We start from the raw sequence: 26,715 nt of genomic DNA on the forward strand, positions 1-26,715 counted from the left end.
TACTGGACATTATCCTCCAACTCTACCCAGGACCTTCTGATGTGATCCCTTTGGAGTAGTTAGTAGTAGTGGCCAGGCACCGTCTAGTTCTCCTCATCCCAGCCAGTGAGAGACACCATTGTCACCTCACCCAATCAACATTTCACCTCTTTTGAAATGAGAAAACCACTCATACACTTGAGTTTTTCCCACAGCACCGTCCTTGTAAGCTGTGCTCAACATCACAACAGTTTCTGCGGCATTTTGTTTCCCGAACAGGACACAAAATTTCACAGCCGCACACTATGTTCTTAAATCGACCGTCCCCAAAAAAGTGGTTCGAGCAAAACTGTGTGACCAGAGAGAACCTTCCCAGGTGACGCCACTGGGTGCACTAACTCAGAGTGAGTTACTTGATGGATCTTTGCCTAGCAGGAAATATGCGTACAATGAAAGCTCCGCGTACCAGAGCTTTTTTTCTGTTTGGGGGAGGGTACCCCCTCATAGTTTCCATCTTAGACATGTACGGTATTAATGGCTTGGGGGAAGGTTAAGAGGATTACAATGAGGGGAGAATGGGAGGCGATGGGGAGCTGTTAACAAGGAGTATGAGAAGGAGATGTTCTGAAATTGATGGTGGGGATGATTGTGCAACTCTGCTTTGATTGGACTTGTATGACATGTGATATGTATGCCAACACAACTGTTTTTTTAAGAAGATTAAAATGAGAAGGGACATGGAGTAATATGTTAACGAGGACTCATCAAATAGATCTTAAATCTCTGAGCTACTCAAAGAACAGAATAGACACAGAGATACAACTGGGGGGGCAGAGGAAGACATGATGGAGAAATAGGGGACCACAAGCTCAGGATAGCCAGGACTGCTAGAAGCTCCTAGAAACCAACAGAGACAAGGGAGGCCCTCTCTGGAGATCCACACACGAATTAAGGCTTCTAGTGTCTTGAACTGTGGCTAAAGTTTTGTCTTACAGATTTGTCCGTGGCATTTGTGGTGTTGCAGCACTCCAAACACGTGGCCTACCTTGGACAGAAGGTCTTTGTGTTAGAGCAATCTTGTACGCTCCTCTGCCTTAATGCTTGTGTCCCAATCTCGGTCTGTGCCTGCTTCTATAGTTTCACTTGTTGCTGTGGGAAACCCACAAAGGCCATTCCACTCTGTCCTGTTGGCTTGCGCTGAGTTGGAATTGACTTCATGGTAGTCAGAGGATGAGAGATGCATATAAGGTTATTGAAAGTACCATGGCTTAGGGCAGGCACACCTTAGTGTTGGGGCAGGCACATCCAACACTACTATCCTCAAAGCCTCTCGGCACTTCTATCACTGTTAAATAATTTCACCCTTCCAAAATACGTTCTTTGTGCCTTTGTTGAAACGCTTTGCCCTGGTCGGCTTTGCATTAGTTATGGGTTGCGTTTAGGCAGCTAACCACAAGTCAGCAATCATTTGGAAACGACTTTCTTTTCCATGAAGCGTTTCAGCCTCAGAACCCCCCAGGGGCCGTTCGGCCCTGTCCGACAGGGTGGCTGCGGGCCGGACTGGACCTGGGATGACCGCGAGTGAAGGTAAGAAAGGGGACATTTTTCTGCACAATATTGCACTCCCCAGATTCTCCGACTCGCATCAACTGTAATCACTTTAAAAGTTGAATGAGGGTTTAAGAAGCGCCTACAATGTTGGGTGCCCGGTGTGTGCCAGGCACTGGGTGGCGCGGGGTGGAGTGGGGTGCCAGGCACGCGCGCAGAAGCTGCCCAGAGAGGACGCCGGACCGGAAGCGCCAGGGGAGGAGCCGACCGAGGAGGCGGGGCCGAGAGTGAGAGGGAGGGGCCGAGGACGAGAGGGAGGAGCCGACAGGGGAGGCGGGGCTGAGGGCGAGAGGGAGGGGCCGAGGGCGAGAGGGAGGGGCCGGTCGGGGAGGCGGGGCTGAGAAGGAGGGGCTGAGGGCGAGTGGGAGGGGCCGAGGGAGCGGCGCGCGGCCTGCTGGGCCCCAGCTTGTATCCGGCGGCGCGATGGCCTCGGTCTCCTCCGCCGTCGCCTCGGCCCGCGGGGCCCGGGACCTGCTGCGCTTCCTGCGGCTGGTGGGGCAGCTCAAGGTGAGCGGGGCTGGGCCGGGCCGCGGCGCCGGGAGCCTCGCGCGTGGTAGGCGGGCCCGCCCGGCGCCCCGCAGCCTCGCCTCCGGCCCGGCTCCGCCTTCCGCCTGGGCTCCGGCCGGGCGCGCGCCCGCGAGCCGCGTGGCTGCAGGGCGCGAGCTTCGGTGGGGGTGGAGGGAGCGGGGGCCAGGGCCGGAGGCTGGGGTCTCCGGACGCGCGCGCGGCACGAGTCAGGTGATCCGGTGGCCGCCAGCACTGCGGCGATTGGCCGGGAGGCTCCGGAGAGCCCCACCTACAGAGAGATTTCCCGGGGTCCACAGCCCCGGAACTGGGGTGCAGATTCAGTGGCGGGCTTTCCCTCGGTCACAGCGACTTCCAGAAAAAGGAGACCGGCTGACGGTGGTATGTAAGCGGAACCAAAACCCAACTCTCCCGGGCGAGCCGATCCCCTCTCTTTGAGACCTTGTCGGACCGAGTAGCACGGCCCCCAGAAGGTTAAGGCGCCTTGGGGGCTGCCCCGCCCGCTGGCTTCTGCAGCCGACGGAGTAGCTGACTCCGACGACACACGTGGTGTCAGATCCCACTGGGTCGCCACGTGTTTGTTTCCTCCTCCATGTAGATTGTCGTACCTTTTGGTTCCAACCGAGCACCTCCGATTAGCAGCCCCGCGCCAGCGTCCCATCCTTTTGTATAATCCTGGCGAGAATGACACCGTGTGCGTGCCCACCCGCTTCCCCAAGTCAGTGATCTCCGATGAATTCCTCCCAAGTTCAAAGCAAACCAGCGACTTCAAGCCACGATTGCCACTGTTTGAAAACACAACGTGGAAATTCAGGCATCAGAGGAGAACATAGGTTTGCACCGGATCCTCCATAGCTCTTCAATAAAAGGAAGGGTTAGTTGAGTGTTTGTTCGGTAGTAGCACCAAGAAATTGCACAGTATTATTTTTATCTGTTACGCGTCAGTATCAGGAGGTTTCCCTGGTTTGGGTTTATAATTTTCACCCCAGGGTTTACTTCTTATCTTGATAGCTGGTCGTTTGGAGGGGAAAAAATAATCCAACCCTTGTAGTTGTGAAACCCAATGTCACAGAGTAGTACTGCTCCATCCCGGAGTTTGGGCCCTCATTGGAGCAGAAGCAGATCACCCTGGTTTTTCCCCAGGAACAAGTCTGGGTGTGACTGTGGAGCAGAAACTGTTTGGATCACCTAGGGACCTTCAAAATCAAAAGCCTTATTTGTATACCCCTCAAAAGCCCAGTGCCCAATCAATTCTGACTCACAGTGGCCTGACTCCCTAGCGTTTCCAGGAGCAGACAGCCTCTGTTTCTCCCTTGGAGTGGCTGGATTCAAACTGCTGACCTTGTGACCAGCAGCCCAATACTTAACCCATTGTGCCACCAGGGCTCAGAGGTAATTAAAATCCAAAACCTACTGCCACTGAGCCCTTTCTGACTTAATAGCAATCCTATATAGGGTTTCCAAGGCTGTACATCTGTATAGATTGCCTCATCTCGTCCTAGGGGTAACTGGTGGGTTTGAACTACCAACCTTGCAGTTAGCAATCCAATACTTACCGAACAGTGCCACCAACTCCAAAACTAAACTCACCCCAGCGGTTGATTCCAACTCCCCCAGTGGGTTTCTGAGACTGATGCTTTAAAGGAGTAGAGAGCATCAGCTTCTGCAGAGAAGCTAGTGGTTTCGAACTGCTGACCTTGTGGTTAGCAGCCCAGAATGTAATCTCGCCATCAGAATGTCATACTACTCTGAAAGCATTGTTCAGCAAGACCCTAAAATCACTGTTTCTGTGCACCTGTTTGCCTATTCTCTGGATATCTCTTGAAGACATGCTATTCAAATGGCATTCATTTATTAGGTTCTTTCCCTTCATTTTTATCAGAGGACCCCACGGACCGGCTGGGTGTACAGAAATGTAGAGAAGCCAGAGAGTGTGTCCGATCACATGTATAGGATGGCAATCATGGCTCTGGTGACCAAAGATGACCAGCTGAACAAAGACCGGTAAGCAGATGGGAATGTGGATGCCTGCGAGGGTCTCAGGTGAGGCTCTCTGGTGGTGTAGGGGTTATTCAGCTGCTAACCAAAAGGCCGATAGTTGGCACCCACCAGCCACGCAGTAAGAGAGGAAGAGTTGAAAATTTGCTTCCATAAGACTTTACAACCCTGGTTCTGTCCTCTGGGGTAGTGGCTTTGTTGAGGGTGTCTGGTCCATGGCCGTACACCACTTTCACAACTGAAGCCCATGTCAAACTCTTAGGTCTTGGCTTGCATGTCAACAGAAATTATATGAGGCAAGCTATGCACACTCAGGGAGCTCAGTCAGCTGTGTATGTTGATGGCTTCAGGTGTGGCAAACTGACTCTGGGTTTCCTTTTGGTAAGAGAGAGCCTGCTGGGCTATCTTGGTGTGATTGAGGGTACCCCAGACCTTGAGAGTGAATGTTCTGTGTCTAAAGTTCTGTCGTTATCTTGTACACTACGGCTTTTATGCAACCCCTTTTATGAAGCCTGGCCTCCATTTGTATGGTGTGTTTTTTTGCAGTTACATGTGCAAGATAGAGCTAAGATCGAGAAGCCCCCTTCCCTCCCTTTCGTCACCCAATAAATGTCTCAAACACTTTAAGCACAAGCCAGAAGTTAGGTAGTTTTGCTCGTTAGTTAATTTATTTATAACTTTAACCATTTTATTGGCATGTAATTCACGTACTATACAATTCAGTGGTTTCCACCTATTAAAAAGAGTTGTGCGGTCATTGGCCTAATCCATTTTAGAACCTTTTCTTTATTCTTGTCCTTAATAGTCTTAGCTCCCGGCTCCCTAAACGTTTATTTATAAACAATAAGCCCCAAACCAAACTCAATGCCACCAAGTCCATTCAGAATGACCCAGGCCCCAAGCCACTTGTATAAAAAATACCAAGTGTATTATGACAGATAATTAGCCAAGTATTAGCACAGTAGAGGCGATCGCTGGTTCTGGGACGATGTGAATGGAGAGGCTGCATCTGTGTGGACGACACAGAGAGAGAGAAGGGGACGGGCAAGCGCGCAGAGGGGAGAGCATAGGAACTAAAGCCCCGGCGGGGGGAAGGAGAGAGGTGATCGGGAAATTAGTAAATCCCTCTTGATCGTAGCGAAGGGCTCGCTTAGGGTGTCTGAGGACCCCGTTACTGTCTGGAAGATGTGGAATTGCCATTTTGGCAAATGGCACAAAATGAACGAGGGGATGAGTAGAGATGAACCGGTGTCTGACTTGGTTGAGAAGCGGGAGGCAGGGCCACCAGGCCGTGAATGATGGTGCCAATAATGGAAGCAAGCGCGGACTGTCTCTGCGGCACTTGCCTATGGCCTGCCTCTGTTGTTGTTATGTTAATGATACAATCACTAACGTCATCACCACTCTGCCGTTTGGTGAATGAATGACTAAGATGTGCCAGGGACACACGTGATCGGATTTGATTTGCACTCCAACCTCACACAGAAGTGCTATACCTTTTTCACAGATGATAAGGTGAAGGCCAATGAGATTAGAACGCAAGTATGGCGAAGATCACACAGCTAAAACGTGGTGGTAGATGGATGCAGACCCAAGCCTATCCAACTCTACCTGTGACTAGATAACTACTTCTTTTTGTTATCTAACCAGACCAGAAGCAAGCTACTAAGCACGTGGGAGAAAGGGTTATTTCATTAAATACATACAGCAATCAGATCATCTCCTGGCTTTGTAAATGGAAGTGATCAACCTTTTACGGTGAAGTTTGTGAAACTGGCTGTTTTCCTCAAAGAAATTCATGCTGAAAAATATTTTCCTTGACATCCTTGTGTATGGTGTTGAATATTCACTAGCGGTTTGGATTTAGAACTATCATAGGTTAGAAAATATAATTACTTTAGAAAGTATTAAAATACTCAGTGAGGGTAGAGAGCAAAAAAAGTGTAACGTACTTTAAAAGCAGTCCAGAGACAGGACTTGGTAGTTCAAATGATTGTGTGATTGTTTCACATTTCTTGCCCGGTTAGATGTGTACGCCTAGCCCTGGTTCACGATATGGCAGAATGCATCGTGGGGGACATAGCTCCAGCAGATAACGTCCCCAAAGAAGAAAAACACAGGCGGGAAAAGGTCAGTGTGAACTAATGAGTGCACAGGGCCCCTGGAAAACCTTGGGTCTCAAGAAAAGCCACGGTCCGTAGGCCTCTTGCATTAGAAGGAACACCACCTTGACACAGAGCCTTAGAGGTGGTGTATGAGGGTCATGACCAGTGATTTATATGTGGCTTTAGCAGCTGGGCTGGAGAATGTTAAGAGAGCTCTCACTAGGTGGGCAACTTGTCTGGCTTGGACAGTTTAAGCCATCATAATTTTGAATTGTTGAGACCATTTGAGCAAAATCTTAAGAGTCTTGAGGAATAAGTGGGTTAATTTTGGTGGCTTGCTCTCTTAGTATTCAGAAGCAAGGGTCTCCTTTTGCAGATTTTGTTTTGTTTAACAGGGACAGCAAATGGGCTGATTTGGGGCTCTTATTACTACGTGGGCCTAGTGTACAAATGGCAGGGAGGTGGCACTGACCTCTGACTTCACAAGCGGGAGGTGGAGTCAAACTCCACACCCGCCCAAGGTGATTTGTACACCTAGCCAAAAAAATGAGTGGCTCCAGGCTCCCAGTTGCAGGAAGGAAGTCGTACTGGAATCAGGGTGAGGAATGAGTATGACTCCTAAGGCAAGAACGGAGCTTCCAGCCTTCGGCCGTGGAGTTCATCTCAGGAAATCGACCTTGTGGAGAAGTCGCAGGAAGTTAATGAGGAGCGTCAAAGCTCTTCAAATGATGAAGTAGCGTAAGGATGGAGGAACGGGACTCAGTGGAAATAGAAGGGGCGGGGGAGGTCCCTGCAGAAGGTCACAGTGAATTTGAGGTTCCGTTTACACGGGAACAAGCCAGAGCTCTCTGCCGAAGCACCAGAGTGTGTAGGAAGGGACTCGAAACACTGAGGGAAAAGCCTGCTGTTGCCATGTGAAGAACTAGGTCCTGGCTATTGCTGATCCCCTTCCCTACCTGGAGGATCAGAGAGGGCAATCTGAACAGCCCATCTAGGGGCAGGAGGAGGGGTGGTGCTGTCTTCCTGGACCTTAAAACTCCTGCTTGCTGCCCACTCCTGCTGATTTGCGGGGAGATAAATATCAACCAGAAGGGCCCAGGGAACCTATTGTACAGAACCCCGAGTTCTTGATTAAAAAGCAAAGGCTTGGAGAAGACTGATAGTGCAGGGCCTTTTCCGGCTCTTCGTTAGGATTTTAGGGGAGAGAGAGATTTGACAGATGATCGATTCCTTATGCAGATAGTGTTTATGAACAGGTCTAGAGGTCTGACCTGTGCGTTCACGTACAAAACCAAACTCGATGCCAAATCATAGTGACTGTGGGACAGTTAGAACTTCCCCCATGAGCTTCTGAGACTGTAACTCCTCGCTTTTTTCTCCCAAAAAGCAGCTGGTGGATCATGTCTTGAACCTCTCCAGAAGTTCTTTTTAAATACCCTCTCCTGGTGAGTTGTGCCAACTCCTAGCGACCTTGTTTGGGGTATCAGAGGCTGTAAATCTTCACGAGAGCAGATATCCTCGTCTTCCCTTCCCAGAGGCTGGCGGATTTCGCTCTTCAACTCTGTGGTTGACAGTGCACCGTTATCCAGCAGGCCACGGAGGCTTCCTGAGAAGTTCTTTGGCACTTCTTAACCAGCACATTTCCTTGTGTTCCGTGTTGCAAAGGACTCACTTACACACGAAGTAAGAATATTTAGCCACACACAGAGATAGCTTCGTTTTTCTTTTTTTAAGATCAAAGCGTTGGTTCTCTACCTCAGAGGGTCAGTGTAATCAGATGTGCAGTACATCATAATTTGATAATAATGTGCCCAATGTGACCATCAAGAGAAATTAGTGGGCGAGGATTCTTTAGCCCTGGCAATCTCCTTGTCTTCCCATGTGTTCTCTGAAGCCAGATTCAGCTGTTGATAGAGGCTGAGAGATTGACCCGACCCTGACCACTTTCCTGAGCGTGTCCGTAGTGTGTGTCACACATGAAACTCTCCTGGGAAAAGAGGTTTCGAGTTGTTGTCCTTCGGGGCTCATTCCCCACATGCGTGTGGACCACGCGGAATGTGAAGGACAGCACCCTCTTCCCTTGATGGTCTGACAGCAACAGACATCGAGTAGAAACATACTGCTCGGCTTCAGGAAGTGAACAACAGCATGTGTGTTTGTCTTCTGAGCTTGGTTTTTGCATTTTTAAAGAATGGGGTGGATTCAGGCATGGTGAAGTTTATAACTGGATGTGATTGACAAAGTAGCAGAACTAGCAAGAGTCTTTCTCTCCCTCTTGCTCTGCCATTGAGTTGATTCCATGCATAGTGATCCTATCGGACAATGTAGAACTGCCCCTGTGGGAATTTGAGACTCTTTACGGGAAAAGAAGGCCTCATTGTTCTCCCTCTGAGTAGCTAGTGGTTTCGAACTGCTGACCATGTGGTTAGCAGCCCAACATGTAACACAGTACGCCACCAGGCTGTGGCTCCAACTCACTCCATGTGGTCAGACCTCATGTATCACTACACTCAGCCCTGCGACGTAGAACCTCAGAGTGAATAACATAATCGTCAATCTCTGTCAACGTAAGAGTTTTATTTTTTTATTCTGAAAACTTAGATTTGGGTATACCTGTCTACATGCTACTCGATTCATTCTTTTAAGATAAAAGGGAATGAACAAATATCTATGTTTCTTGGATGTGTATAAAGAAATCTCTGATTGGTGACAATGAAAAATATTTTCTCAAGTGGTTCATTGATATTGATGAAAAAAGTTAAAGAGGAGAAAATGAAGGACCAATGTTATTGAATGTCATACCATTAAGGGCAGGTTGAAAATTCTAATCTTAAACACTTAAAATGCTCAGCCAGTGCCCAGCACTGTCTTTGCATTTCCTCCATGTGAGCTCCTTTGATGCTCTGGTAACTGAGACTGGTACTAAAGTTCTCTTTGTTTAGTTCTTGACGAAACAGGCACAGAGAACTTAAGACTTGCTCCAGACCACGCAGCAAAGGGCCTTTCCCTCGGCGGCAGGCCAGGAACGCCAGCTCTAGACGGACGGTGCTGGGGCCTCTGAGCAGAGGGCGCGCTGTCGGAGCCCTCCAGGCGGCGCTGAGCGGTAGGAAACACTGGTCCCGTGCCGCCGTCACAGCTGTTCTTAGGTTTCAGCCTATCGGTGCAGCCGCTGTGTCAACCCATGGTCCCCTTTTTTTTGCTGCCCCCGGCCAAGTGCAATGAATGTCCTTCTTCCAGGAAGGGTCTCCTGACAAAACCCAAAGTATGTGAGACCAAGTCTGGCCGTCCTTGCCTAAGAGTAGATTTGCACTGGAAGTGGTTGTGTTCTGTAGCATTTTTCCCGCCCAGTGATAAGCGCACACATGTATGCACACACATCCCCATCTTTATTTTTGTTACTTCTCCCCAACTCCTTGTCTGAGACGAGACCTGTATGTGGTTCCTGTAACAGGCTTCTTTCCAAGGACCCTAATCTTGGTGGCTACTCTGTTGAGGAACTGAAGCAAATTACGAGGGGTAGGTTCAGGCTGGTGAAGGAATTCGAAACTGGATCCCGTTGCACACCTCATGCCCTAATGAGGTGATATTTTAGAAGGATCCTGGAGTAACTCAGACGTGGGGGAAGAGCCATGGAAAATACAGCATCTCCTGGGATTCTGGAGACTAGACCTGTCACCGAACACTTGCCATTTGAGCGCTCTCCTCTTGGCTTTTCTCTGGGTATGGGCAATTCGCAGGCGTCTCACGGTGGCAGGGAGGTGACTTCTCAGCTTTTGCTGGGCCAGTTGCACAGGTGACCTTGGGTTATCTGGCTCCGGTTTCAGAACTGCTCGTAGCAATTTTCAGATCAATATAAGAAAGTGCTTCATCCATATGGACAGCCTCTGGAGGTACCACGGCCCCTACCCCTGGACATGTTTATGGAGGAGGACAGATGTTCCTGGATGCTACTGAAGAATTCAGATATTACATGGGGGGTTTGACTAAGTGCCTTTAATACCCCCTTTTAAGCCTGTAAGCAGATGAGTCTACAACATCATATCATGTAATTTCCCTTATGTTAATAACAATTTTGCAGTTGGATAGTATTTTTAAGTTTAGTAATTATAGCATGCTCACAATAGAAAATGGACATGATCTCTACTGAACAGTCTTTGAACTATGTCATTCGGTGTTCCTTTGCTATTCTTAGATTTCTTTAGAATGGTATACTGTGGTCGACATTTGCATGGATAGGCTGTGATTCACCCACAAGATGTAAAATCCTTGCCTTTCTGATATTTTCATAATCTTGTCATGCCTTTTATGTCTCATAGGCAGCGGGCGTGCTGAGTGCAGCCGCTCTGGTGAATAAATAGTTATTAATGTCCTCCAGTGTGTGCCTCCTCCTTCCTCCTGCCTTCCCTTGGCTTCTGTAGACTGGCTGTTGGATTTGAACATAAGGAAACTCTTGGTTTGCTTTTCCAGGAAGCTTTGGAAGCGCTCACCCAGCTCCTACCCGAGGACCTCAGAAAGGAGATCTGTGACCTTTGGGAAGTAAGTGCATGTGATTGCGGCTCAGATTCCGGAGGCAATCCTCGCCATGACCACAATGGTGGTGGCTTGACACAACCGCAGTCTATTCTTCGGCAGTTCTGTGATTTCAGGCTCCAAGTCTGGAATCAACGTATCAGCGGGCTTCGACCTCTCAGAAGTCTCTAAGAAAGGCCTGCTACTAGCTCCCAGTGTGGCGGTCAGTCCCGGGCATTTCCGACCTCTCATGTGATTCTCCTCTCATGTGATTCTCCTCCCCTAGAAGCACACCGGCCATATGGATTTGGGCCCACTTTCATGACCTCATGTGAACTGGGTTAGATTGCCAAAGACCTTACTTCCAAATTGGGTAATGTGGATAGGTAAAATTTGGGGGGACAAAATTCAGTAAAAATAAGAGTTCCTTTTTAACTTGAACTGACTGTACCTGTGTTTGTAAGGCCCAGCACGACTGGCTGGCTGGCCTTGTCTGAAGATGCCGTCTGGCTCACTCCTTGGTTGTGCCTGTTTCTCACTCCCGCTGCTGTGGGCATTTCTCAGTCTGACATGAATTTGCTTTCCCTCCAGGTTTCCCATGCTTCTTGCCGTCACAGTGCCTGGTGTGGATTTTGAGTCCGGGCCCCGACTGTCTTGCTCTTTACCCTCGTCTCTTGCCTCCCCAGCCCACACCCACCTGGTTTTCCCTTTGAAAAAAGCATGGGCTTCAGGAAATTCAGAAGGGGGTTTGAGTCTAGCTCATAGGCTTCTCTGTGTTCCAGAGCGGCTCTCAGTGTCTCCTCACATCCCTTTTAGTCATTTCTTTCTTTTTGCCTTTTTAATGACTTTCTGGTTTCTTCATTGCATGATGTGCTGATGTCTCTCCATGACGCGTTTGGTCATTCGTGTTTGGTGAGTCATATCTATTCTTGGGGTGTTCTCAAAATCCAGGAGGAGTCTCTGCTCAGAGTCATGCTGGCTCTCCTGGACGGTCTGAGCTTTCCCTCAGCTGTGTCAGCTTGCATGTGGACACGTGACGGTCTGCTGCAGAGCCAGCCGCAGCCCTGTTCTGACTGGTCATGTGGGGCTTCTCCCGTGCCTCCTTCTGCACCAGTCGTCCATCGATGCCTGTGATAGCAGCCGTGAGGTCTGTGTTTCCAAGGCACTGTCTACAGTGTTGAAAAGAGGTCTTTCCAATGAACAAGTGGTTGGCCTTGTGACATTTTCTGTTATGTGATCCCCGGCATCGTTTCTGTCACCAACATCTGATTTTCCAAAGGCGGTTCTTCCTTCCTTCCTAGCCTTTGCATTTCAATCACCAGTAATTACCAGTGCATCTTGAATGACTATTTGACCCATTTCAGACTACAGAAGTTGATAAAAATCTTTCATCTCATTTTTTTGAGCATAAGTGGTTGGTGGGTGAATGCTGGGTAATAGTTGTGTTGACTTCTCCCTCAGAGGCATTTAAATGTTAGACTCTCACGGTCAGTGTTGGACTTCTTTACTTATGTATAGAGATTTGTGACGTTAAAACCAGAAGAAAACCTGGTTTCAGCTCCCTTGTTTTCTGGCTAAGAAAACTAAGGGCCGTATTGTTTGTTTGTTTGTTTGTTTGCCTGTCTGTTTTGCCTTGGCTGAGGTAATGGGTGGCAGAGCCAGGCCATGACCCCAACCCCTAAGTCAACATTTTCCCCACTCACTGTGCTATTTGTTGATTAAGAGAACAAGTCTGTGTGGCTCTGTGTGTTCATGATGCCAATGCATATACCGTATATACTTGTGTATACGCTGAGTTTTCCAGCACATTTTTAATGCTGGTTTTGTTTTTTTTGTGTGGTAAAATTAGGTGCCTTGACTGATAGTCAGGTCGGCTTATACTCAAGTATATGCGGTATCTTGATTTTAATTTAAGAAACTCTGTTTATTCAGAATCCATCGAATTTAGAATAGTCCTACTTACACAGAAAATGTTCGTTGATTGATTATTGAACTGCTAATCACAGCCATTCACCATGATAAACAGCTATCAGCCCGAGAGTCATACCTGTTTAAGGCATTTAAACATCCCCATTATCATTTATCGTTTGCTGTAGAAATGTGATAAATGCCAGCAAGCCGAGAGAAAGCAATTCTTTTAAAGGGTCACAGAAAGCTGTCTAGCCCACTGCCTGCCTTTAGCTTTGAAGATCTAGCCTGCGGCATATCTTGGGGGAAGCTGCGCCCCCAGGTGAATGCCTGGAGGCTCACCTGCTCTTGGGCTGTTTCCCGCCAGACTTAGGGGGCAGGACCCCCAGTCATAGGGTTTTTTTTAATGAATTTTTTGAATCCCCCTTGGATGTAATGTTTAATTATCATGTTGTTCCTTATTGAACACTCTTCATTTGTAAAATGACTCCAGTTTTTTTCTAATTCTTTTTTTGTTTTTCTTTCGCGTCTTTAATGTAGTTTTATCTCCTTTTGCAATCATGCGCTACAGGTTTGATTTTCCTTTTTCTCTTTGAGTGCTTCTTTGTGGTGTATGTTGTCTGTAAAAATCTTAATTTTGTTCCTTATTCTCTTTCTCACATGGTAAGTTTCTGTTTTGATCATTTTATTGGGGGCTCTCACAGCTCTTACCACAATCAATCCATCCATCCATTGTGTCAAGCACATTCGTACATACATCTGTTGCCATCGTCATTTTCCAAACATTTTCTTTATACTTGAGCCCTTGGTATCAGCTCCTTTCCCCCGGCCTCCCTCATGGACCCTTGATAATTTATAAATTATTGTTTGTTTCTTGTCCTGCACCGACCACTGCCTCCCTTCACCCCTCTTCTCTAGTCCGTTCCCGTGAGAGGGGTTAGACGCACATGGGAAGTGTTAGGGGCTCTGGGGTCTACTCGTCGGGATGCACAATTAGTTTTCCTGAAGGAGGCCGGGCTCCGGGAGCCTCTCCGACTCCACAGAGCTGCCACTTTTGCTGTCTGTGGAAGTTCATCTTTCCGGGCATCGCTGGCTTTGTGCCCCGTCCCCCTTTTTATCTAGACATTTTCTTTTATCTTCTCTTTATGCCCACCCATTCAGTGTATTTCCCTCAGGCATTGTTCTGTGTGAGTTCCTGCCCTGGGCCCTCCTGCTCCCCCACATTGGGAGGGGACAGGCCGCTCTGGGCAGCCACCCCTCCTAAACACCGAGGACTGGTGAGCCGCCGTTGTTCTCGGTGCTGAGAGCACTTGTTTGCAGGCCCTCCAGGCACCTGCAGCGGAATTCCCTCTGCTTCCTCCCAAATTGAGGCTGGGTCCCTTGTAGAACTTCCGTTGAAGGGGCCCCCGTACATGTTCAGCTTCGCAGGAATGTCACGGTCCCTATGCTGTGGCAGATGGGATCCGAGCATCTGCTTTTGCTCTCTGGGCTCGGCTCTGTCAGTTTTGTGTGTCTCCTTTCTTTTTTCTTTTTTAAAATGGTTTTATTGGCACTTCATCCACACATATGAGGGGTACCCCCCCAAAATGGATTATTTTGTTTAAATCAGGTTTTTGGGTGCTGTTACAGCTCTTATCACAACCCATACATACATCCTTTTGTCTAGCACATTCGTACATGTTGCCATCATCATTTTCACCATCTACCTAGCTAGAAGCCAAAAGCTGTTATTAACTTCCTTCTCCTTCACTTTAATACTTTGTTTCTGTTCCTCATCCCTAATGTTTCTCAGATTCATCCATTTCTGCCCATCTTTATGATTGTGATCTTACGCCAAATTTTCATAGCCGCTCTGCTAGGGCACAAGTTGAACCTAGTCATGGATCAGACTGAGCTAGAGGCACCCTTCCGAGTGACATACCTGATCTGGCGTCTCACTGTTGGAAAGCCCGATGTGCATTAGCTGCAGCATGAAACCGGGACCCCTTAGCGTAAAGCACAGGCCTTCAGGACCTGGTCGCCTTCCAGTTCTCCTTGCAGCCCGTGAGGTCTTCCTTAAAGTTCCCTGTTTGCCCTCTCTAGTTTCTAATATCCACTGCAATGGCTACACAAACCTCACAGATTAAAGGGTTTATCAAAGAAGTTAACAGATTGTAATGCCGTTGAGAAGTACTCAGGGAAGTTGTATACCCAGACATGTTACAAAGTTTCACGTCTGTTAATGAATGCCCCAGGCGGCATACCACCCCCCTGGAAGCCTCAACCCAAAGGCATTCAGCTCTCGTTCCAAGTCAGCAAACTCAGCTCCCTGAATTAAGTGCCAAGAGGTTCCCTACTGCAGGAAGCCTCAGCCTGAAAGCTCTCGGCGTCATTTCCATGGGTCAAGTCCAACTTCCCAATTAAGTGCCAGAGGTACCCCCACTCCTCCAGCCAGGCTCTTATGCAAAAGCACTTACCTTAACATGCCCCTTGGGTTGGGAAGCCCACCACTCTGTCCCCTGTTCTGGCTCCTGGTTCTGCTGCTGCTCGTTGATGGTTACTTGTTATCTGGATCCAGGAGGTTCGGTGCACAGGGATCTTGGGTCCAGGAGACCTGTTCTATTCCTGACTCTAGCTGACACTGAGATTCCTCCTCTTGCTTCTCAGAGGGCTAATGTCTTACACAGCAGGGTGCCACTCCAGGGAATGTTGTGGCAGTCACTCACAGGTGCATCCTGTCAGTATCTTCCCCCAGTGTCTTACCAGACCCATACAGGGAAAGGTGGTTTGGTGGGAGTCAGAGATTGTGGCTTAGGAATTCGTTGTAGTTACCTCTCAGCGTTGGCCTGGCCCCTTGTCAGCCCAGAGCTTTGTGTGCATCCCTGCCCTCCCTGCCCTCTCTCCTTGCCAGAAAGTAAAATAGAAGAACACCTGAGCCAGCTTTCTCTTGAAAGAGAACCCCAGCAGTTTATGTTTATAAGAACAATCTATAAGCACCCCAGAATCTGTTATGTGTTGGACTCTCTCATGCTCCTGAAGCATTTCTTTTCTCACTGCCAACAAAGAAAGCCCCTAGGCTGCTTTGCTTGGAGTGCTCCACTTCTTTTAGTTAAGTAAGGAATTTGCATAGATTAAGTGTCAGCGTCTGTGTGTGAACAGGAATAAACACTTAAGCAAGGTACAGTTGTTTTAAGTGCAACTGAAGTAAGACAGAGCGTAGTTACATAGTCGGGCGATCTCCCTGGCCAATTGGAACTCTGTCAGTATCCAAATAGCAGCCTTTATAAGGCGTTTCATAAGAACCCAGAAGCTTTCCAGTGGTTTTCAGTCACATTGTGTGGCAAAGAGCGTGCCGGAGTCACTATCCAGACACGTCTGGGGTGGAATCACCAACAGGGACTTTGCAGGGAACCCAGCTGGGCACACTTGGGTCCTCAGAGAATGACCGAGCGTCGTAGGAGTTGGGGCTTCTGGTCCCGCTCTGTGCAGGAGACCTCTGGGCAGCAGACTTTGTTGCAGGTCTGCACTGAGCAGGGAGGGACCCCTGAGGAGTGGAGATGTTAAAGACCTGCTCTCCTCTTACCCCATCACTTGCCTCTCCCCAGGGCAACACAACCAACCCATGAACAGCCCTCCCCAAAGCAGCAAATGTACTGCCATCGAGTCCTTTCTGACTCATAGTGACCCTCTGGACAGTCGAACTGCCCTGGTGACTTTCCAAGGCTGTAAATCTTTGTGAGGGCAGAAAGCCTCCTCTTCCTCCTTCACAGTGGCTGGGCGGTTTGAACTGCTGACCTTGCCCAGTGTGTAACCCACTACGCCACAAGGGCTCCTAAAACACACCAGGCCCTTGGGGGTCAAAGCTAGACGGATTTGATGTAATTCGCACTTCTGTAGAAAGTGGAGTCCCTCAGTGGAACACGCAGTAATGTTCTCAACCACTAAGAGAAAGCGGGGAGGTGGGAGGTCACCCAGAGGCGCATCCTGGCGGTGTCCTTCTGAAAAACCAGCCACTGAAAACTCAGTGCAGAGCACAGGGGCCAGCTGTGAGTTGGCGTCGAAAGTAAGGACCGAGACTTTCATTGCCAGGCGGTAACCCAGAGCAAAAGGTTTAGGTAAAGCTTCAAGTTCACTTAAACAGGTGGGGTGGGGGTGGACACTGACACGAAATGGGAGGGAAATAAAAGTTGGAGAATCATAAAATGCACGTTGCGCTTCAGTGTAAAGGGTGCAAGAGCTAAGCTGCTCGGGTGGATGATAGACGGATGAATGATACTGAAATAAAGGCAGCGTAGTATGCCTGAAGATAGAGCTTGGAAGTGTCAAGTGGAACCAGAGACCCCCCTGGCCTCTGGTGGGCTACATGGACTGGGAGCCCCTCCTGACATGGATCTCAAGCTGTAAAAGGACAGTGAGAGCCTCTTTGTGCAGTGAGGTGTCCTTTTCGCTGTGATTCTTATTTCTGGTGCCCGTTAGAATTGTCCTGGGGCCGCCGCTCCTGCCAGCCAGCATCATACTGCTTCACGGTCCTTTCACTTAGGAGTACGAGACCCAATCCAGTGCAGAAGCGAAGTACGTGAAGCAGCTGGACCTGTGCGAGATGATTCTACAGGCATCGGAGTACGAAGACCTGGAGAGCAAACCCGGGAGATTGCAAGAGTTCTACGATTCCACAGCAGGTACTCCAGCTGTTTCCAGTGGGACTCAGCTTTAGCTTGGCATCCTCCTCGTGCAGTGCAGTTCTGAGACTGAAAACGCCTGTTGAGACTCTCTCCCCCCCCTTTTCCACGGGGATTCCTGGTGGAGTCAGGGATGGGCAAGAGCCGACATAGACTCAGTGGGTGCCCGCGCTCTTGCTCTGTCACGGAGTGGCCGTGTGTCCTTGGGCAGTCCCCTGGCCTTTTGAGTCAGTGTTCTTCTCTGGAAATGAGGACCAGAGTATTCGCCCTACTTTGGTCAAGAGGAGAGCAGGGATAGTTTGGGAGCAGGGATAACTCGGGCCAACAGGAAGGAATTCCAGACGTGCTGCTCAGAGGAGGCGGCTGAGGGGAAGAGAAGATTTCTGAAAAGGGCCAGGTTGTTGCTACGTGTCATTAGAAGTGACTGAGAATCATAATAGATAACGTTAGAGAGCGCGCTTGGTTGTTTTCACAAGAGAAGCAAAGCCAGTAACTGATGTGTGTTTGTCTGTAGAAAGCGATTTATAGCAATAATCGGCTCATACAGTTAAAGGGGCAGGTGAAGTTCCTTCTGGTTCAAGTCAGACTTGTGCACACAGGCAAACAGGAAGCCAAAGCAGCGATGTTGAGGGGCACAGGCTGCAGAAGCAAATGAATCCACTGTCAATAGTCCCCGGATGGCTCCTGGGATTGGCAGGCGATGCTACAGGAGATGAAGGAGCCAGATGCACAAGCCAGCTCCGGCAGACAGAGACGGTCTAGAGAGAGGTCTCAACTCCTCGCCATCTCCTTCTTATACAAAGGAGATACCATCAGGCTGGGACTCGGTTGATAGGTGGGGGCCACCCCTACCTTAGCCAGGACCTTCACAGGGAGAGAGAATGAATCTGAAGCCGTAGTCTTGAGGCACAAAGAGGGTCACCAAGGGTTCTTTGAACCATGACGAGGTGGAGGGTCGGTGAGTGGTGTTGTCTTTAAAGAGGAGGAAGAGGAGGGTCTGAGAGCGGCCGGAAGAGCACGGAAGACAGGCCCGGAACTGGGCCGGGATGATGGTGAGGAAGAAGTGGCCTCATTGAGAGGCCCAGGGATGCTGGGATCCTGCTTTGGCATTTAAGCCAAACTTCTGGCAAGTTTGAGCCCCTGACAAGCTCTGGGTTCAAGAGGGAGCAAGGGATTGATTTTCCTGGGAATGTGAGAATGTCTTTTTTCCCCTCCCTATCTTTTGTTTTACAGGAAAATTCAGTCACCCTGAAATAGTCCAGCTTGTTGCTGAACTTGAGGCAGAAAGGAACAGCAGCATAGCCGCCGCCGCCGCCGAGCCCCGCCCCTGAGAGTCTATGGCTGTCGTCCGGTAACTGACATGTGATTTTGTTTTCCCCTTTTCACGGCGTTGTATTTGCCCGTCAATCTGTTGGTTTCCCCAGATGGGAGTCTGTTTGCTTTCAACTTGTCTGGGTGCCACGCAAGCCACGTGATGTGATTTGGGCAATAAAAGGAGCTGTGGAACAGGATGTGGTGATTCAGTTGTGACACGTGAAAACCGGAGGGTAGGTGGGGTGGGAGGCGGAGAGGGCTACCTTTTAAGTAGATGTCAAATGCTTAAAACCATGGAGTGTTTATTAGAGGGTTGAATCCATCTGATTTTGAATTGATGACCTATATCCCTGAAGGATCAATTCACTGGATTGAAAGTTTAATTATAATTGCTTTTAAGAATAGACAGCCCCCAATAAAATGATTTTCTTAAAAAAGAATAGATCCTTCCACAGACTTAGTGATGAACCGGGCTTGGGTAGCGGCCCGTAAATCTGTATTCATAATGCACTCTCAGATGGAACGCGGCCTTTTACAAATGATGACCGGCATTGGCTTTTGACTGCCCCGGTGACCTGCCTCAGTTCCCTGATCACAGACTCGGGAACCGGCTCCCATGCTCCAGCTTGCCTCCCATCCCTCCCTCTCTCTTGGGATGTGCACTGGAACATACAACACTTTTCAAATGACACGCTTTCCTTTCGTGTATTTGCCACCGTCTGGTGTCCCAATGTTAAACCCCCGTGAGAAATACGTACGCAGGCTTACCCAACCTGCTGCTGACGAGATGATTCTAACTTGTAGCACCCACCCTATGGGTCAGAATAACACTACCCCTTAGGTTTCCAAAGCACTAATACTTACAGAAGCACAGGACCCCATCTTTCGCAAGCAGCTCGTGGCTTTGACCTGCCAAGCTTTAGGCTAGCAGATCATCCACCCACGGTGCAACCAGGGTTTCAGCTGGGCGTTGGGGAAGTACATGACTGCTTTCAGTGGGCCTTTCGGTGAGCACACAGCACGGGTTTCCTCCCTTCGTCGCCCTTTCATCTCCTTATGATTTATTCCTATCCACGGGCCATTCAAACCTTCATCTAAATAATGCTTGCTTTTCGATGCTGCACCACCCCTGACTGGCAAGGACAGAGCCGGTCCCTGTAGGCCTGCCTGGCGTCTTGGTGTGGGACAGTAGAGCCTGCTCTTAGCATTCAAACGCCACTTTGCATTTGCAGACTGCTTGTTAGGCTGCTCGTTTCTCTGGAAACCCTTCACGGTATCCATGGATACCTAGTCTGCAGGAAGCAAGGTGCATGATCTTTTCAGCAGCAGCACAAAGATGGACATGTGGTTGCCCTGCATCGAGAGGCAGGAGGGACGCACTGTACTTACTGCTGGGGTTGTGGTGGAGACACACCGTCCATCGATCAGGAGTGGCATATTTTCTGTCTTGACATGAAAACATGGATACAAAATAACCCCAGATCAAGTTCAAATATTTATAACCAGAAATTTCTCTGTGCCTCTGGAGTTCCATTTTGAGAATTGTCGTGTTTGCAGTAATTTCCATAAACAGCCGCGCACTCGCAGGAAACCTTTACTGGTACGGATGAATTCTGGTCCCTTGATCTATTACCCCAACTGATCATATACTGGACCAAGAGGGAATTCATGGTTAGTACTGAATCACCCTCACTGGGCTAATGCGTTTAAATTTCATATATAAAACTGCTATAAAATCTCGTTTAGTAAGAAAAAAATAAAATGAAAATCCATAAAAGATAGCTATATTGAAGCCACCAGCAATGTCTGTAAATATTTACATATAATCACTTGAAAAGTCTTCTTTTAGAAAAGGGATCTACTTGCCTGAAATTTGCCTTAATAGCAAATTCTGTAATCGCAATACAATTCAGAAAATAAGCCTTGGGTTAGACTCAGCAGCAAAGCAATCCCTCCATGCTGCTTTTCCCTGTGGTGTGGCATGAACCAGTTGCTACCTAATTCGAGTGCCCGTGTATTTACAAAAATCTGTCTCAAAATGAGAAACGGCCCCTCGGTCCTCGGCAGTTTTAGTGGAGCATCTTGCCAGTGTTGGCATTTAAAGGAGGCCGGCATGATTTTGGTTTGCTTTGGTCTGCACAGTGCACTAAAGGTCACAGTGAAGTGCAGCCGTGGAGACATCCACCATGCTTGAATAGAGAGGGTATCAAAAGTGACCTTAGAGCTCTAATTTTAAAATTTTTATTATGACACCAACTTTGGAAAAAATGTGTACATTTCATATTAAATCATTTTTCACTCTTCACCCAGCTGCCTTTATTGTACTAAGCTTCCATTTGATCACGAGAGGAGGGGGTTGGGGTCGAAGTTCATAGTATTCCTTGTGTTTCTTAGTGAAGCTTCACATGTTTCAAGCTGACAAGGTAGTTTGGGAAAAATAAATGATCACGCGGTGAGCAGCTTCGATTCCCAGTGTTAGGTAACCATGTTGTTGCCCCTGCTTTGCCTCTGAGTCTGTGCTGCTCCATGGTAAACAGCCTGGCTGGTCAAGGCATTCCATCGTGAAGAATAAATGTCTTGTTTTCTATGGGACTGGATAAAAAGCTGATTTAGAGTAAAATGCAGACTACTTTGCTGGCATGAGTTACCGTAGTTGAAATCTCTACGAGATAGAACATGAAGCTATACTGTGACAACATGAATATTTCCCATCATAGCTGCCATACCAAATGGCTCACTTTTTAAAAAGCCACGTTGTTTTGTCTGATAGTTGCTTTTGCAATTTCTGATTGTTTCAATAATTGTTGTCAGTTTCAATTCATGTGCAGACTGTTGACATTCTCCCTCATTTGTCCTCCAGCGCACGGATTGACGTCTCAAGCACAGCCTGGCTGGCTTGCGGTTGCAGTGGGCAGGGATGAAGTCTTCGTGGGCCCGATCTGCAGCTGCTTGCTGAGGTTGAAATGGTCGGCATTGTTTTAAATTCACTCTCGCTGCCTCTTTGACCGTGTCTCTTCTCACACTGTGTCTCATTAGCTAAGGCGCAGCTCCACCAGCTACCAGTGGCGTGGAGTCCACGGACGCGGACTCGTGGCCATCCTCATGGTAACCGCCCACTTGGGTCTGTAGAACTGTGCGCCACAGGGTTTTCAACAGCTGGATTTTCCAAGGCAGATTGCCAGGCCTTTGTTCTGAGGAGCATCTGTGGGTACTCACAACTCCACCCATTTGGTTAGCTGACCAGTGGCTTCTAAGCCCTCTGTGACCTGGCCTTCAGCCCATTGGCTGGAAGACAAAATGAGAATGTTCAAGTTCTTCCCAGCAGGGTTTCTTTGTTGGCTGTGGATGCAGTTCACAGCCATGTTCCCTCTGCTGAAATTCCCAGCCTCTGAGATTATGGGACCCTGAACTCAGGGTGGAAATGATCTTAAGCCATTAATTTGAATAGAAACATTCAGATTGACTTTAACTCAACTCTGGCCATCTGTCCACTTCCTTTTCACTATAAACCCTTTAAGAAGAGCAGTGGACGTACAAATAGATCACACAGACAATTTGTGGAGCTTTAAAATGGTGCTTTTTAATTAATAGGTCTACTGAATATGCATTTCAAAAATTTGTCTAGGAACTATAACTCTGGACACTAATAACAACGAATGCAGATTCTCATTTAGAAGAAGAAAAGAGAGGTGTACAATCTGAAATGTAAAAGGTACTTGCTCCAGGGATCCTGGCTGTATAAATGTGATATTTTTCTCCATAAATGGCAACAACTGGCAAATATTTTCCACTACCCTTTACCTGAGTTAAGAAGCATTCTAGGTAGACTGGAGCGAATTTTAGAATGTGAGCGTCTAGCAACCCCGGGGAGCTGGGGTCATTGGTACTCGAAGGAGCCAGTCTTCTCTCCACCTCCTTGGTAGTAGCAGCTGATTGAAATAGCAGCTGCAGGGTCAGAGTCAACCCTTGTGGGGCCAGAACTTATGAGACTTATATTAAGAATTCAAAGTCTTATCATTCAGTGTATCTAACTGTGGAAATCAATATATATGATTTATATTGTTAAGGAAGATCGTTGATCATTTAGTAAACCTCATAGTGTGTCATTGATAAGGAGCTCCATCCAGTTATAAAGAGCTCCATCCAGTTCCTCTAACGGCCCTGAAAGGGGTATTTCCCTCATGCTTGTCATCAAAGGTCAAAGCCAAAGCAAGTAATTACCAGTTACATGATTGGAAGATGAGCGGTCTATTACAGAAAGACGGGCGGACTAACCACAGGCCTTGCTGGCTCCACATGGGACATTTAAAAGATGGCAAATCTGAAGACTCACTCAGGGTGTCAACGCAAACACAAAGGGGAATCATGTCCTCCGACTCGGTGGGGAGGCTCCGAAGCTAAGCCACAGGGCTCTGGGCTTTCCCAAGGGGGGTTGGTCTTCCTGTCTGGGTCTGTGAGGAAGGTTGTCTAGCACTGCTGGGCCTGCCCTGGGGTGCCTGCAGCTGAGCTCTGGGCACTCGCCTGGGCCGTGGAACTGAGCACCTCTTCAAAACTGCCTCCGCCGTGGTTCGTCCCGCCTACTTTCGTCTACAATGGGCAAACGCAAAAAAGGAGAAAGAATGGTTTCATATTAATAGAATGCTTTCATAAGAGTGTCAGAAATTCAAATTCAGAAAGGCTCTCCCACCCCCCAAGATGGAAATGATGTCGTGAGGTTTTCCTAGAACAGAGTGCTAACCCGTCAGAACCCCTTGGGTTCTGGGGACAGGGGTCCACATTTTGATGATGCATCAGACTGTTAGCAACCAGCCTCATCTCTTCTGCCCCTTGGTTAAGGTCCCCGGTCCCTTCATGAGCACAGCCAGCTCTGTGGATGTGGGAGCCCCTGCCCACTACTCAGACCCAATTTAATCAAAACGGCACTGGATTTTAGATTTTACACACCCCCTCCCCGTAATTTGACAGCTTTACTGAGTGGCTTCAGTGGAGTCTTTCCCTTGGGGACTTCGTTGGATGCCCTGACAAAGACAATATGAGTCAGAATAGGCCCCACGGTTTTTCTTTGTCTGGATTTCTAAAAACAGTCTAGAACAGTCAAAGTGGTTTCACTGAATGTGCTTTCTCAATGTCGCTGCTCTGCCAGGTAGGGATGGGTGTGGGCACTGGCCCTGTCACACCGCCGGGGCACTTGTCTTTATGAGAAACAGCCCCCAATCACAAAGCAATAATGCCCTTCAACCTTCCTTTCTGTGTGCTGTATCAATATATAAACAGCAGAGCAAAATGGGAAGAAATGAATGGGTCTCTAAAAAAAATAAAAGCATAGATAACCATCTAAAATACTTGGTGCAAGACTTAGTAATCACATTGACCTTCTTTAGTCATTAAGATGTGCAAAGGGAAGGTGTAGAACGGTTAAGTGTGCTTTGAAGGTCAAGTTGTTATCTACAGCTCAGCAGCACCCAGGTGGTCACCAAGGAGAACAGGAATGTGTGGAGCCCAAACGCACCACCTGGCCCGCCTTTAAGAAAATCAACCAATACATTTTAACCACAGGCGAAAGCAATTCAGTCATTGCAAAAACAAGCAAACGAGTTCCTCCAACTCTGACTAAAAGCCCTCCCTGCTGCTTGGCCTACAGATTTACCAAACTGAGCACTTCACTGGGGTTTAGAGAAGGGCCTCAGAAAGCCCTTTCCTACAGAGAGGTCAACTGTTGATGCTTCACGACCATCAGCCTCTGCTGCCAGCACCCAGCACCTCGCTGTCGTAGCGGCGGCGGCGGCAGCAGCAGCCACAGGCAGTTTGGGTGTGTTCCAAGAAAACTTCATGTATAGACACTGGAAGATGACCTTCCTGTCATTTAACTTTCTAATGGCACAGAATATTAGGCTCTTTTACATTTTCCCCCAACTACTTAAAATTGTAAAATCCATTCTTAGCTTGTGGGCCATAAACAAACTAGCCTCTGCCTGGGTCTGCCCATGGCCAGGAGTTTGCTGACTCAATTAGTGCAGGCAGCTTCTTGTCTGCACATTGCCGTAGCACGTGGAAGGGGAGTGTTTACAGCTAAGCGATTTTTCTGCCTGTAGAGAAGAGACTGCACCAATGCAGACCATTTTTAACAAACTCCATCTTCCTCTTTCTTTTTCTTCCCCACTTCCATCCTCCTTTCATCCAACTGAATGAATACCAGTTACTTCAGTATTCTTCTGAGCTTTGGTTCATTCTTGTTTTTTCTGGAGTACAAGGCAGGAGTGCGCCTATTTGAAATAAACAATTTGGCGAGTGAAACAAGGGAATACCGGAGGGGTTGGTCCCAGGTGTGTGAGCGTAATGGCTACGCACTGCAAGACTTGAGTAAAGACCTGCTCAGGAGGAGACATGGGGCCAGGAGCCTCTCTCTCGTGGATCCTTCCACCTGACAATCTTTTGGCCACTGCGTCCTGAAAATGTTAACTCTGCTTGCATAAATTTTCATTTGAACAACTGAGTTGAGTTTCCTGATCCCTTATAAATTGATTGAAGGGGATGGGGCGAAGATAACATTCTTTGCTTTTTATTTTTATTTAAAGATTTTATTCAGATCGTGTAATACGTTCCTTACAAAGAAGGTGCCCTAAAGATACGGTGGGCCTGCAAATGGATAGAGCCGTTGCGGTGGCAAGTGCGGCTTCAAGGGGATGGTTTTAGATGACACACAAAGCGTGCCGTCAGCTGTAGAGGTGACACCGGCTGAGCTGCCATAAGACATTGCAAGGTTTTAAGCAGGAAGGACACAATTTTATGATAATGAATTGGAAAGTTTTTCATAGGGGGATGAAGTATGAAGGCGACCAATCAATTGGGTATAAACGCCACACGGTGTGTAGCAGACTGCAAAGATGGCGAGGGGACCTCCCCTTTCTTACAGAGAACTGTCAGTAGTCGGATAGAAGACAAATATAAGCATGAATCCCAAAAAGTCAGTCGTTCTCAACTTTCCTATTGCCCCGACCCTTTAATACAGTTCCTCATGTTGTGGTGATGCCCCCAACCATAAAGTTATTTCCCATTGCTACTTCCTCACTGTCATTTTGCTACTGTTATGAGTCAGGTGACCCCTGTGAAAGGGTCCTTCCACCCCCCCAAAGAGGTCACGACCCACAGGTCAAAAACCGCTGCTATAAGTGGTGTTTTAAAAACCAAGTGGAGCAGCAGAACATGTGAAGGGAAAGGCAGCCTTCAGACCGCAGGGGATTTCCATTATCCATCTGATTCATAGGTCCCTCCCCCCAAGAAAAGGCGTTGGGTTCCACCATTGAAGAAAGACGTAACGTGTAGGGGATTTAAAACAGAAAAAGTAAACTACGGAGAAAATAAGCAACATGAAGCAACTTTAAACAAGTATGTAGTCCAGGGAGAAGGAGGAAGGAGACATCCTTAATGATTGCTAAGGGTGCTGTTCTCCATTGCCTGGGCGGGCCGAGAAAGAGGAAGGAGGCATTGCCCAGGTTATAGGAGGGGCCGAGGAGAGAGTGAAAGGTGAGTCGGATGTGAACCTCATGAATCCCATAGGTAATCATGCACAGAATCCACCGTCAGGTCTGGAAAGCCAGGCTGTGTTAATCAGAGCTGGTGACATGCATGTCCGAAGAGGACGCCTTGACGTGACAGAATGAGAGTGGGGATCAAACGCTCATATCTGAGTTGCGAGCTTACCAGAACTTTGTAAAAGCAAAGGGAAAGAGGTGGCTCTTTATTGTTCTTCTGCTGCTTCATATCCCGTTCTTCTAAAGAAAACCTACAAAGTACAACCTCTCCTACGTCAGAACTTACCTAACAAAAGAAGCCATCCCTCTTGCATTGTCTAGGGTTAAAAAGCAAAAGCTGAGCAATCAAGTCCTAAGATTTCAGAGCTTTGAGTTCTGAGACAACATTCTAGCAAGAGAAATGTCTACAACCTTTACCAAAGCTGTCCTTCAACGTGGGGCAGTGTGGCATGTCCCTCTGGTGCATGCAGGACAGCAATGAGGCAGTCAGCTCTGGTAAAGGATTCACAGCCCCCAGACCCTAAGGGGTACGTCTACACTGCCCTTCAGGACCATCAGGAGTCAGAATGGACTGAGTAA

General features: G+C 48.2%; 2 protein-coding genes across 2 annotated transcripts in view; one reads left to right on the plus strand and one right to left on the minus strand.

Annotated features, from left to right (window-relative positions):
• The first annotated feature begins 1,947 nt into the window (after positions 1-1,947).
• On the plus strand, positions 1,948-25,093 carry HDDC2 (HD domain containing 2). Its single transcript, XM_075554600.1, has 7 exons — positions 1,948-2,094; positions 3,995-4,116; positions 6,138-6,240; positions 10,683-10,751; positions 17,152-17,290; positions 18,524-18,641; positions 21,465-25,093. Exons 1-6 carry the CDS (start codon positions 2,011-2,013, stop codon positions 18,619-18,621), a joined length of 615 nt encoding a protein of 204 aa, XP_075410715.1. The 5' UTR covers positions 1,948-2,010; the 3' UTR covers positions 18,622-18,641; positions 21,465-25,093.
• Positions 22,172-26,715, minus strand: part of TPD52L1 (TPD52 like 1) — a 36,395-nt gene continuing 31,851 nt past the window's right edge. The window contains exon 8 of the mRNA XM_075553733.1: positions 22,172-23,191. Within this exon, the coding sequence (XP_075409848.1) occupies positions 23,072-23,191 (120 nt within the window). The 3' untranslated portion in view covers positions 22,172-23,071. The remainder of the gene's footprint in view (positions 23,192-26,715) is intronic.

This window comes from Tenrec ecaudatus, chromosome 7 (assembly GCF_050624435.1).
Source record: "Tenrec ecaudatus isolate mTenEca1 chromosome 7, mTenEca1.hap1, whole genome shotgun sequence".
In the NCBI taxonomy this organism is placed as follows: Eukaryota; Metazoa; Chordata; class Mammalia; order Afrosoricida; family Tenrecidae; genus Tenrec; species Tenrec ecaudatus.

What these genes read in the sequence shown, in the direction of transcription:
- HDDC2 (XM_075554600.1), top strand. Translation starts at nt 2,011, where the DNA reads ATGGCCTCGGTCTCCTCCGCCGTCGCCTCGGCCCGCGGGGCCCGGGAC. An exon ending in GACCAGCTGAACAAAGACCG is followed by an intron (nt 4,117 to 6,137) that starts GTAAGCAGATGG and finishes TTGCCCGGTTAG; the next exon opens with ATGTGTACGCCTAGCCCTGG. An exon ending in AAAAACACAGGCGGGAAAAG is followed by an intron (nt 6,241 to 10,682) that starts GTCAGTGTGAAC and finishes TTGCTTTTCCAG; the next exon opens with GAAGCTTTGGAAGCGCTCAC.